The following is a 14075-nucleotide window of genomic DNA, read 5'->3' on the forward strand; positions in this document are numbered from 1 at the left end:
CGATGTAACCTGATTTTCAACATCGACTACTCAACAATCCAATGAAAAACATTTGGTGAGGCCTCTGTGAGGGGCAAGCTAGCCCAATTTAGTGGCAATCCCTAGTCTGGATAGCAGGGGAGGGTTGGAGTCAGAAATGGCCATATAATTGTAATTCATAAATAATAAAAATAATAATTCACATAAAAATTAAGCCAAAACTTATTTTGAAACGAGACTTAAACAAAAACTAAATATTTAGACAAGGCTGATGCAAAATCCCAACTAGAGAAAAAGAAGTACTTTGACTAACTTATACTCAGGAATTGACACAAATGAGCCCCAATCGGAAGCAAAAATCCTTGATGACGCAAAATTGCAACATATTTTGCCTACGCTAATTTGTTTGTATGTCTTAACCAAAAATGCTGATCATTTCAAGAATCCACCATTAAAAAGTGGGTGCAATGACACATTCACCACTGCTTTATACCAATATTCAAAACAATGTTTTATATTTTATTTCCTTTGCACAATTCCAATGACATTTATAAAGTCCCCGCTCATCCCCTCTCAAGACCACCCTTTTCTCGTCCAAAGAATGAAAATGTTGACCTTTCTTTCTGTCTTCTTTCCCGGAGCAATCTCAGAACACTTACTCCGCCAAGGCCAGGGGGTCCGTTAGGTCCTGGTGGTCCAGGGGGGCCAGGGTTTCCGGGGGTGCCAGGTTCGCCATCTCTGCCACGGGGACCAGGTGTTCCCTGGAATTAATAGGAAAACAAATTCACGATATTGTGCATTCAAAGAATAAACATTGCTCATATCATTGTTAATAATAATTTCATGGTACAACAAGTTATTTTATTCCTTTTCATTGATTGTTTGTTGCACAAATAAACCACGTAAAGTTTTAGTTTGCTTTTTTTTAGCAACATCGAGGGTCAATATTAATCATGAAATGAATACATATGTAACAGTATTGATAAAAAACATTGAATGTGACCAAAAAAATACTTGTAATGTCACTGAAAGCCCCACAGGGTTTATCTAAAAGCGGCAAATACGCCATAATGATAATAGAGTCCACATAAACACAATGACTCATTTCATCAAATGACTTATTCAGAACAGTAAAAACAAGTAAAAATTTTGATTTAGCACAAGTGAGCCACATAGTACACATTGTAGTTTGCGAAACAATGTGTTGAAGCATGAAAGGTTGGGTGGGGAGGCCTGATTAGCAGCACTTTTCTTGTCCAACATTGACCTCGCGGACATGCCTCGTGGCTGGGCATCTGCAAATTCACTTATTGACAGATTTTTTTTTTTTTTTCATTTATTGCAGAATTGCTTGGCTTCACAAAAAAAAGTATAGTCTAAAGAGTAGGCAAAAAACTGACGTGATACGTGCAGCTATCTGAAGAAGCAATTGAGAGCCAAAATAAGCATCTTATGTTGCGTTTAATTTGAGCAAAGGGGAAAAGTGCAATAGACACAGCGGTCCGAGCTCATCTGCAAATTTGCCTCGTGACAACAAGAGTCTGACGAAGGTTCTGGTACGCTCTGTAACTATTGTTGCGTTTGTCGTTGTTTAGCGGTTAAAAAATGACTCCCGGTATTTCTACTACAGATAATACGCACTTTAAGAACGCGGAGACCCGTGTTTAGTTCAAAGTGGCAAATGTATGTACATGTCTGTATTTAAAGGTAAATTTAGCTATTGTTGCTTTTAATCAGATGTGTTCAGGAGTAGAAAATACAGTAAGTGGACGCGAATAGGAAATTAGCCATGATCTGATCTGCTTCTCCTCACGCGGGTTGCTCGCGAGCTAGAGCATATCCCAATGTTACAGTTTTGAATGAGTAAATTTTTGTGAAAACATGCACAAAATGAGTTGTTGCAATTATGCCGTGTTTCCATATTTAAAATGTCATTTTTCATGCACTGATGAAAAAAAAACGTGGCCCCCTTTATCATTGAAGTTGCCCATCCGTGGTTTAGAGCATGTTCCTGCTCTTATTATTTACACTATGCACCGTGCATCTACATTTTTGTTGTATATAATTTCATTAATGTAGAATTTTTTTTTTTTAAATGAATCTTATTGGTGATCAAGTCCATTCTATGTTACTTCCCTGGACTTAATGAGAAATTCTCCATCATACCTCAACTTTGACAACAAGTGAGAAGAAAGGTGTAAATATTCTCTTTAAAGACGTGTTCAATGAGGCAGATGATGATTAACGAGGTCGGACCAGACTTGGCTCCAATGCATGTGCTGACAAATCACAAGAATGTGCTGAGAGACGGTTGGCCATATGTTAGATATGCATATCAACAAGAAGTGTTGCCAACACGATGATCGAAGGCAGCATCGTTTGCCGCGTTCCCACACAGAGACGACTCGGGTTTACATTAAGAGCTTACGACAGGCCTGCTTGTGTTCAACAAGCTTGGCAGACGACACTACTTAATGCAAATGACACGACTGAATGAAAGGCTGCCTTTCTGCACACCTCCATCGCCCCATACCACCTTAAAAGCGACATACTGTACCTCTTTGAGTCCATTAGAAAATAAATAAATAAATAAATAAAGTCGACTGACCTTCTCTCCCTTTTCGCCTCTTGGTCCGCGATGTCCTTGCTCTCCTGGTGGGCCCTGAGAGAGCAAGTCATGTTAGGTCTAATGATTTCTGTTTTATGTGCAGTCAATGAATGAAGAAAAAAAAAAGTTTGAATGAGAACAGACCATTGGGCCAGGGGGTCCTCTTGGTCCTACGACCTGTGTTGTAAAAGAAAAATGAAGACATCATTTAGTAAATAGACAATGAAGTTTCTGAAAGTTGTGTGTGCTGCAGTAACTAATGAAGTGTAATTCACTGAAATGTAAAAATGTTGAATGTGAGACAAAGCGAAAAAAAAAAATGCTTCATTTAAACGATAAGAGGTACATTTTTTAAATTAAAATTTACGTGATGGAAAATGTAGAATACTAAAAAAAAACATACTCTGATATTAACAGTTGTGGTGGAATTGGTTGACATTTTGCTGGAGGGGGAACATTGGTTAGGATGTTTTTGTCATAGGAAATGAGAAATATGGCAAATTTTGGACTGGGAAAAATATTTCTCATGAACTGATCAGGTTGAAGTTGGAATGGTTTGAATCCATGAGAAATGTGGACAGAAGAGCTGAATGTGTAAAATAACTACAATGGTTAGGGAATGTTGAAAAATTGAAAAATGCATGATTTTTGGGGAATGGTTCCCAAAATCTTTTCATATTTTTGAAGTGAAGAAGGGTTTGAATACGGCAAAAGAAAATGTGGAAAGACGACACAATGTGGGTAAAGTTGGAATTTGGAAAACTATTAAAAATGACGCTCAACATGTCTTGAATTTTGTGAATTCTCTTGAAGATGGGATGTTAAAATAAACTAAGAAATGTGAAATTGAGAAGGGTGTTGAAAAACTGTCAAGAATAATATTAACTCATTTAATTTGGGTGCAGAATAACATTGTTAGTATGCTTATTGTTCCGATAACAATGAACCCCCATCAAAAATCCTTTGCAGAGTTTAAAAAGCTTTCCACATTTTGGATGTCTTTCCACTGCACAAAGAGGGAGAACAAGGCATTATCTCTCCCCCACCACCAGTCATCAGAGCAGACTCGTTAATGGCTAACCTCGAAAGGAGAAAAGCATTTCAACGAAAGATAGGATAAACAATTCCCTTTTTATTTGGCACCACAAAGTAGCGCACGCTCAGAGGGGCAAAGCATTTCCAGGTGGCCTCAGCCTACGAAGACCTTGTCGAGCTGCGATAACAATTGGGCCTTTCTTTCCAACTACACACACATCAAGATACATTCTTATCTCATATTTTGTGGAGTGTTTACTGACATCGGTAATATCTCCGGGTTCGCCTTTCTGGCCCTGTGAGGAAAACCAAAACAAGGAGAGAAAAAAAACATCAATTACAACAATAGGATTGATAACAAATGTACACAAATTACATTGGGTATTATAGTTTTACAGCATTTGTTGATTTTTTTTTCCCTTCCACATTCCAAAAACATGCACATTAGGTTCATTGAAGACTCTAAATTGTCCTCAGGTGTGAATGTGAGTGTGAATTGTTGTTTGTCTATGTGCCCTGCGATTGGCAGTTCTCATCGTAGCCACTTAACCGCATCTTCGAATTTAATCACTAAATTCTGCTCCTCAAATACATACCGGCTACTTAACTGTAAAGCTGAACTTTACATTGACGGCTGTGACGTAATTGATGACAGATATGGATAGATATATAATTCTAATATAACTCGACCACAAGCACAGGTGGTACCTGTAAAGTTGAACTACACTGCATGGACAGTGATGAAAATTTATGTGATTAAAAAAAAAAAAAAAAGCTTTCTCAATTCTCCAAGATAAGTGGTATTCTGCAGTTGAGATACCGCATGAGGAAATATTGATTTTGCATTTTTGACATGAGGCACAATGAAAATAAAGCCAAGATCCTTCAATTACCATAATAGGACATTTTTCTAACCAGAGAACATGAGACATTACTAACTTGAAGTCATCATACAATAAATTCGCCTTTGCATTCTTAGCCTAGTAAATTATTGAAATTAAAGTCTCCTACAGTCTCACTGGACCCACAAATGCAGAACATGGACAAAATGAAAAGCCTTAAAGCGCAGGGCTAAAAAATGAACACAGGACCTTCATTACACACACATGCATGCACACGCGCAAAGCTCACCTTAGCTCCAGGTGTTCCTGTGACGTGGCAGTAGAAATGAGAAAAAGAGTTAGCACAAGGGTTCACAAGCATTGCAAAAACAGCACATCTTAAACTTCTCTCTGTAGTCTGCACGCTGATAACTTGTTTTTTCTCACACTTTAAGTTCCTTCACCCCCCCCCCCAAAAAAAAAGTGATATTTGGGTACCCTAATTGCCCATTTGGATGTTGCTGACTTTCCATCTTAAACGTAATAGCATTAAAGCAGAAAGCGGATGTTTTCATACCATTCGCCGGGCAGCAGGCGATGGTAGAAAGCATAATAAATACAGGGTTACCCCCAAAAAGTTACTCACTCTGACAAGCGATGATCTATATATTTTTATTCCATATGTGTTTATTGATATATAAACAAGTCTGACGAGGTTTATTAAAGAAAACAATCATATAATATTTAAGCAGCATTAAAGAAAACGGTCTATAAAGCAACTAGTGGAGAACAAGTGGTCCTAGACTCCCTCTAGTGTTATGTGAAAGAATCACCGAATTAAATGTTCAAACTGCATGTACTGTATATGTCTTTTGTATTCATCTTATGTGCAGTACAATTTTTTTTTATTTTTCGAAATGTAGGCCCAGTGTTGATGAGGAAACTGTTTCTGTTACAGTGGCTAACAGAAATATTAAATGGACTTTTTAGAAATAAAACCACTGCCTCGTTTTCTGATTAACATTTATCAACTGGTGTCAATTCAGCATCAATATGACATCAAAATATTTCATTTGATGTCATATTGATGTTGAATTGATATCAGATGATCACTGGGACATATTTGAACTTTGGCCACTTTGGTGAGCCAAGTTATTTTTTGAGGAAAAAAAATATCGGTCAGTCAAAGAGTGAGCACAATATTAGGGCACCTTGTATATTTGTAAATAATCGGAGGTAGGCATCGTCAGTCCGTCACTAAGTTCCCGTCAGTATTTCAGGCCAACCCATGTGGGGCCAATCCATCCCCGTCAGCGACAGCCAATCAGGGTCAGGAACATAATTTTCACGTCACACGCAGACGCCGCACAATGAGACACGAAAAAAATAAAATAAAACAGACACACACCCCAAGTGTGTTAATGAAAAAAAAAAAAAAAATTTTTTTATTTAATTTTTTTCTTGTTTGCGTGTCTTGTGTGAGATGGTACCGACAGGACGGGGCTGAAATACTGCCAAAAACTCACAGATGGACCAGGGCGCTGCAGAATGCCCACCTCTGCAAATAATATAAATTTTGTTGCGCTTGTTTGAAAGCAACATTGAAACACTATTTCTCAAACTGAAGAAAATATATTTGCACTGTCCAATGAAAATCATAATATTTTTTGGGAGTATATGGACATTAAAAATTAATCACAAAATGTAATTAAAGTTATGGACATTCCGTTTTGTGAAGAATTAGATGCTTCCGCACTGTGACTTAGTGGTTAACGTCTCCAGCTCACAGTTCAGGGTTCGTATCTGGGCTTTGGCTTTCCTATGTGGAGTTGACTTATTTGACCTCTGCTCACGGGGGGGGGGGGGTTTCGCCCGCAGTCCAAAAACCTTCATGTTACCTTCATTGAAAACTCTAAATTGTCCATAAGTGTGTATGGGAAGGGTTGTGTGTGCTAATTGGATAGGCTCCATCTAATAAGTGGTATATAGAAAATGTGTTCAATGATTTTACTCTGAATAAAAACAAAATGTACTTTTCATTGGACAGTGACAATCTAAAAATGATATTTCCTCATAGTGACCGAAGAAATTCTACTGCCAGTCAACAAAAAAAAAAAACAGCGAATATGGAAGCCAAACATTAAAAAAAAATTGTAATTCTAGTAGGAAGCGATGCAATTGAACTTTGCTGATAACTATGACTACACTTGAAGTATTTCTGCCATTATTTGTTGCATAGCTAACAAGCATAAATTGCTGGCATCAGGCCCAAACCTCCAATGTCACATTTTTCAAAAATCTGTACTATTGAGCAATTTCTTTTTTTAATTATTGACCAAACTTAAGTGTTGAAAATAGGTGCAATTGTATGTTTGTAGTTGAATAAACGTGACATTTTTATTGTCTCCTGAAAAGTGATGATTTGGGAGGTGTGAGGAATCTGCCCGACGACAGCAATATGAACTGAAACTATAAAAGCATCTTAGCCCATCAACAGACAGGCACTTGATTTCACTCATGCTTCCCCAGGGAGGTTTTTACTTTTTTTTTTCCAAAATATAAATCTCATTCATAAAGCCCTAACAGGCAAGCTGCCACACTTTTCTCCTCACATCTCACACACAAAAGCACAGAGAAGAGTGAGGGATGTGAAGGAGAAATGTGAAGCTGCGTCTCCTTGACTTGAGGTATTTCCTTTAATGGCTCCCACATGTTTTGTTTTTTTGCACCAAGAAGACTATTCCAGCAAGGTGCAGCCAAGGTGAGCTTTTGGAAAAAAAAACCTTTAAGGAAGCATTTCAGTGAAATCAACTATTTTTTTTTTCTTTTGAGTCATGTCTTTACTTTGAGGGGGCAAACAGAAAATAAAGCATTTTCTCCGATTCCCCCAAAGTAAACAACACGATCCTGCAGTGGGTCGGTAATTTATTTATGAGAGGACTGAGATAAATAAATTACAACCGATGGGTGGCGAAGGGTCAGCGGCGCAGATGGGGCAACACTCTCCGAATGGGATTTCGGGCTTGGGGCAGTCTCTGAGCTCCTCGCAGACAATTTCGTCGCACAGGACAGTCCCGGTGTCGCACACGCAGATGCGACACGGCTCGGGCTTCCACACGTCCTTGTCGCTATAGCGTTGACCATCCTGCAAGCAGCTAAGAGCGTCCTCTGCGCCGTCGGTGAGATTAAGTAACAACATGGAAACATTAGATAGAGTTCACAGGTACAGGTGCATCCCAATAAAAAATAAATTAAAAAAAGCTAGTTTTGAATTCAAAATGTTCATTCATCCATTATATAATGCTTTTCATCAGGCCAATTCATAATTTATCTACTGAAAATAATGTTGATAATTATTTTTTATGCAATACACTAATTTCTTGATTTGATGTTTTCAGTACTCATCAAAAGACTGAGTATCAATAAATATTTCACTATGTGTAGTGAATGTACTGTATAGTTTGACTTTTTCAATTGAAACACTGAAATAAACAACAAGGTATTGCAATATATTCAAAAGTCAGGGGATATTTTTTTCCCCATTCTTAAAATCAACGGCAATTATACAAACATGTGTACTCCCATTGGTCTTAAAGAAAATTTGTAATAAAACGATATTAACATTTTTGAGGGAGGGAGAAAAAGGTTGTAACGATATGGGAATAAATTACTTTGTACAAAGAACAAAGACATTTTGTCAAGTTTGTTCCATTGTGCCTAGATGTAGGTATGCACTTTTTTAAAATCACACAATCTTGATCATTTTTTGCACATTATTTTGTGGACCCCCAAGCTACGGCTCATGGACCTCCGGCTGTCCTCCGACCGCAGTTTGAGCAGAACTGTGACAATTTATTGAGACGCACCCGTATATGTTGGAAACAGAAGGACATTCACCGATTGGTCTTCCTCTCACACACACACAAACACACGCAGACACATATGAGCACTTCATTCAATAAAGCTGATCTGAGATAGGACACTGGCCTGCTTTTGCTCCAGAAGAGAAGCAAAATATTACATGCAACTCGAATATGATGAAGTGGAGTGAGACACCTCAGCATCCGTTCTAATTAACAGCAAAATTAAGCATTATCAGAGGCAGTTTTCTCGTAAACGGCTGCTCAACACAAACAAAAGGACCATACTAATTACCATTCCCTGGTTAACACTGCTGAATGAAGAAAAAAATCCCAAACGCATTTAACCAACAAATGGAGTACCTATTTGTTCAAGAATCAGTATAAGTAGATTTAAACAATTAAGGAACTTCAGCAAAAATGTAAAAAAAAAAAAACATTCCTGACTTAACTTCTTACAGTTGTTTTCTTTAAAAAACACACACAAACTCACATCCACCACAAATTGGCTGAGTTACAAATCACGTTGCTTTTAACAAATCCCAACTGGGATGTTTTAATCCCCTTTACAGTCAACCCATCACATAACCACTGGGTGGCGTTGTAGGATTATGCCTTGCGGGCATTACCTTCACAAAAACTGGAGCCCATGTGAAAAAAAATCAGAGTCAAATATAAGGCTGGTTTGCATTTATTTGACACGAGAGGCGCATTCATGAAAATCAACTTGGCATGCCTCTCAATGTTGCTACTGTACATTAAAGCGTCCGCCTCCCTCCCCAACAATGAGCTTGTTGGTCCTTTGTAGCACCGGAGTTAATTTTTCCACTCACAAACGCTTTGATTGCATGTGCAACTCAGAGGAGGGGATGAAGAAAAGCACCCCCCCCCCCACATTCAAATACAGTAGCCGTGTTTACCTTTTGGAAAAGTGCTCAGGTGGAGGTGACCTAAAGGTCCCCTGCGTACACCAGGAATGAATGTGGCCTTTCTGGAGGGGTGGACAGAGCGGCCAATTCACTTTTTGCCTTGTGTAAACACAGCATGAGTTTTTGGGAGCCCAACTTGGTGCCAGTGGTTGGAGGTTTTGAGGGTTTAGTCAGCTTTTATACGCACACATTTTGACGTGCTGTCAAAGGCACACGTTCGCCTCACGCGAAAGACATTGTGATGATGCAAAAAAAGACTCTCTGTCATGTTGGCAGCTTTGATATCCAGAAGTGTAGGGGGGGGGGGAATGAAAAGCATAAAGTGTTCCCAGGTGCATCTTGAGGAGCTGTTTTCCATCTTAAACTGTCTGGTTAGTTTTTTGCACTCCAGGCCCCCGTTTTTTTTTTTTTTTCTTGACTAAAAAGGGTCAGAAAGTGACCCAGGCCTCCTCAGATGACTTTAGTACCACTCTCCAGCCAGAGATTTCTTACTCTAGTTAACAGTGAGGGACAAAAAGGGGTGCATTATAACACAGAGGCCTACTTTTTGATGAGGGTAACCTGAGACCTGACTGGCTTTTACTTTGGCCCATTCTAGGTGTAAATACACCTTGAATTTGCTCCTTCTCTAGACAATAACAAAAGCCCCTCTATTTTTTTCTCAATCATTTCTCGCTTGCATGCAGGCCAACGGTTGCATTTTATGGCCAATCTTTAAAGCAGATGGAAAACTTGCTTATGGAACATTATTCCTGGAGCTGTTCCTTCACTCTTAAATCTCTCATCGATACTCAATTTGACTTTAGAGGGACTCAAGGGCCAATTTATGTGATGACTGATGGAGTGATGTTTATTTCAAATTTTCATTCAAATATTACACAGTGGTGAACTTGAAAAGGAGAGGCAAGCTCAGATTCGCCTAGATGCCCTCTGACGGCAATGGAATGTGATCAATTTTCACCAAAGGCCCTTAAGCCTGACCACCTTTCATTTTTTTTTTTTTTTTTGGCCGACCCTCCTCCTCCTCACCCTCAATATTCTCAAAGTATGGTATGTGAGCTCACTAGTGGTATGTGAAAGAATCATTGAAATAACAGATAGCAAGATAGATTGCGCAGTACATTTGTTCAGTACAGTTCAGTTGTATTTAACTTTAAAATGAGACATTTTAAATTACAGCATTTTTTAAACTTCCCAATATTCATGCTTCATATTAACGAGGCTGAATAATGTTGCAATGACTTAATAATAATAATAATAATTAATAATAATATTACATTGTTTTTCAGGAATAAAAAGGTATTTTTGACAAACATGCTTTTTTATCATACAGGCTCATGCACATGATTTAAGTGAGTTAAACTGACGTAATTTCCCTGTCTCCTAAAAAAAAAATAATAAATAAATAAATATCAAGTGCAACCGATGCACATGTTCAAACTTTCAAAGGACTTTTTTCAGGTATATTTTTGGGGTGTACAAAATTAAAGAACCATAGCTCTAGATGAAGTGACTAAACTGTTAAAATGCAAGCCTGCCAGTGGTCATAAAGCACCCACAGGTGTTCATCTTAAGACAGCAGCAGGAGGAGGAGGAGGCAGAGTAAGGAAGGCACCCATGAAGAGTCAAAACTAACTTTTGAGATTTGGCTCCAGCTTTTGTGCGAGTTATCATTCCTCACTTTTACTCACTTAATTTTACACCAAGCAGTTGACACTGACAACTATCCCACTTAGTTAGCAAAAGGTCCACACAACTATTTGTCGCACACACACCTGCGCTCCACATCTTGCAAATTGTTCCCAACTCATGCGTAAAAGCGCCGCACCAAGGGCAAAAACGGTCACTCGGCCTCAAAGGATGGAAGAAGCAGTCAGCAAAGTAAAGGATACTTACGATTGTCGTCCTGACATTTGACAACAGCTAATAGGCACACTTGTGCGGCTGCAAGTAGCAGTAGAGTCCTCGAATCCAGGAAGCTGACCATGTCTAAATATTAGACACGCAGTGGCCCTGGAGGGAGAAAGAAGTTCTTGCGCAAATGGAGTCTCTCAAGTGCCTGTGTCCTCCAGTGATTTCAAAGCCACACCATTCAACAGTCACCCTTGCCGAGCACCGACGAGGGGAGGAGGAGGGGGGGGGAGAATCCGGCAGGCAGGACTCAGACCTGCAGGAACAAGCTCAGCACCGACCGCTTTGAGGGCCACAAGTGGTAGTTTTATGTCCCCGTTGCCTTCAATGAATCTTCGTATATTCCCAAGTATCAGCACGGCCCCTTACCCCCAGTGAGGCTGAAATCTGAGCCCACTTTCCCTCCCATTCTGTCTACCAGGTCCCCCCCCCCTCACACACACACACACACACACACCTCCCTCCATCAGTCCTTGAACACTCCCTTCCCCACGTGCTGCCACTGAAGCCCCCTTTCCAAAAAAAACTTTCTTCCCAACTTTGCTGCCCTCCCCCTTTCCTTCCTGCAAGGTTCATAGAAAGCTTTTCATGCATTTTTCTTCCCCTGCTTTGTTGTGACCTCAATGCCCTCCCAACAGGTGTCATGTGAAAAAAAACATACAAATCAAAAAAATAAACGGAGCACAAAAGAATCTCCACTCAAAAGTTACCAGAATGTCGCTTCACACATAACGGTATATCATAGCAAGCTCATATATCACAAAATATGCCTCCTAGTGGAAAATGACATAAAAAGCAATCAGATCGCACCCCGAGGCAGACCTGAAAATACCGACGCGTTTGCCTCGACAGGTTTGTTCAAAAGCGCGCATATTTTGGAGTGGTTTGTGTTGGACCACAATAATTCATGGATATCTCTCTTGAGCAAGTGGTACCAAATGGCTTGTGTCATTGCAAAACGTGACATGTTTAGAGAATTAGGCTCAGTTACACAAACTAACTGAACCAACTGAAATTGAATTTGGATTAACGGGGACATTTATTTGATCATGGAAATTGAATACTCGTATAGAATGATTTGGGTTTCTGGAGTGTCTATCCACGCAATAAGTTAAAAAAAAATACACAAAAAAGTCCTTTTTTTTTTTTTTTAGGTGCCCATTTCTAAAAATGTACCATTGAGAGAGTCATTATGAATTCAGGGAGATTGTGATGCAACAGAGGGGGCTAATTTACACGATACCACCACCACACAGATTTTATACGCACATGAGTTGGTTCGCAAGTTTACAGCTGGCAGCTAGGCTCAGCAAAGATCCGTCATTTTGGGTAAGCAGAGCTGCAGGGTTTGCACATGGTAGCTAACAGCATTAGGGAACAAGGATGTTTGTGTTTGGTGATGAAGTGATGCCTCCACAGGGGAAAAAACGCCAATTAAGCTTTAACTCCATCATTTTGGCGCTCCTTTTCCCCTTCAAATGCCTTTGAGAACTACAAGCTAGGCCCACCACGGTTGCCGTGGTGATGAAAAGTCCTACTTGGCATTAGCGGTGTGAGCAGTGCTTTATTTACATGAAACAGGCCCATGCCTTCAAAAGAGGCTAATTTTAGCGATATTGCAAAAATAGGATCAAAAGTGAAACACCTGGGTAACATTTTAAACTGCTCGTATTGCATGTCTTCTTGAAATGAAATGATTTTGGTCGGTACTTTTCTTTTTTAAAACACCCATTGCCATTATTAGGAATACAAGGGGCAAATATGGACAAACACACGTTCACAATCATATTCAAAACAATTTAGAGTCCTCGATGAACCTTCCATACAAGTTTTGGACTCGGAAGCCTTGATCTGAGATTCAAACCCAGAACCTCAGAATTGTGAGGCAAACATGCCAAGCACTACTTCAACACTATTTAAATTGTTGTAAATGTTGAAAGAGGACTTAAATTTAACTACATGGTATTTATTTTCCGGAGTCAAGGAACAAATGTTGGCGGCTTCAACTTGTTGCTAAATATAACTCACGAGGAAGACAGTTTTAGCGTCATCTTTTGTAAGGTCCTCACCTCGAAGCAGGTTGTGACCTGTGGGCGTTGACCTTTGAACACTTCCACCACTTTATTGGCCAGGGCGGCAGCTGGTGCACCGCAGAGTCTATTCTCTTCCCGCTTGGCTGTCTGGAAGGGAAAAAGAGAATGTGTGTTTTTGTTTGTGAGGGTCATTAATTAAGTTTCTACTTGATTATGGGGATATCCTGTCATAAACACCTGCAAGCCTCACAGGCTCCACGCTTGGACAGGAGGAGATGACGAATGCCAAAACAAATTACTTCCTATTACACCATTACTTGGCCCAAAGAGAGAGACCTTTGACTGAATCCTACATTAAGAGCGGCAATTTCTACATGTTCATTTGCACACTCACATTTTGTGCATATTTTGCCATTTGTATTCTATAGCGCTTTTCCTCATTTGGGTGCGTATCCAATCTCAGATCACAAACCGAAAAATTCTTCAGAGTCTTCAATGAAAATGCCTCGCATGCTTTCCAGCTAGAGATGCAAACTCCACACAAGAAGGCCTGAGCTGACATTCGAACCCACAACCTGGGATCTGTGAGGCAGGCATGCTAACCACTAGCACATCATGCTGCCGTCTGTTTGACGATGTAACGCAATCTTCTAATTGTTTCATTTTTTTCAACTGTGGTATCCCGTAAAGCCTGCAGCTTCACGATCAAAGTCACAGGATCACTAGACTACCAATTAGGCATCCAAAGACTGCGGACCTCATATCAGCTTTGGAGGCGGTCTTACTCTACAATCTGGTTTAAGGTTGGGGGGCTTTTGCTGTGGATTTTGCATGTTCAAACGCCATGAATGCGTTTTAGGTTTACTGATGTGTTTAAACTGGTGGGGCATCAACCACGT

General features: G+C 39.7%; 1 protein-coding gene across 2 annotated transcripts in view; it reads right to left on the reverse strand.

Annotated features, from left to right (window-relative positions):
* The window catches only part of col2a1b (collagen, type II, alpha 1b), a 48794-nt gene extending 37352 nt beyond the window's left edge, over positions 1-11442 (reverse strand). The window contains exons 1-7 of one of the 2 annotated variants that reach the window (XM_088307974.1): positions 11129-11442; positions 7405-7611; positions 4754-4770; positions 3886-3918; positions 2732-2764; positions 2588-2641; positions 639-740 (exon numbers count right to left, since the gene is read on the reverse strand). In XM_088307974.1, the coding sequence (XP_088164100.1) occupies positions 639-740; positions 2588-2641; positions 2732-2764; positions 3886-3918; positions 4754-4770; positions 7405-7611; positions 11129-11219 (537 nt within the window). In that variant the 5' untranslated portion in view covers positions 11220-11442. The remainder of the gene's footprint in view (positions 1-638; positions 741-2587; positions 2642-2731; positions 2765-3885; positions 3919-4753; positions 4771-7404; positions 7612-11128) is intronic. The other variant, XM_088307975.1, reaches the window with a different exon arrangement.
* Between the last annotated feature and the right edge of the window lie 2633 nt (positions 11443-14075).

The sequence above is a fragment of the Idiotropiscis lumnitzeri genome, chromosome 11 (genome assembly GCF_059441095.1).
Source record: "Idiotropiscis lumnitzeri isolate Australia: NSW breed Sydney's pygmy pipehorse chromosome 11, RoL_Ilum_1.0, whole genome shotgun sequence".
Taxonomy (NCBI): domain Eukaryota; kingdom Metazoa; phylum Chordata; class Actinopteri; order Syngnathiformes; family Syngnathidae; genus Idiotropiscis; species Idiotropiscis lumnitzeri.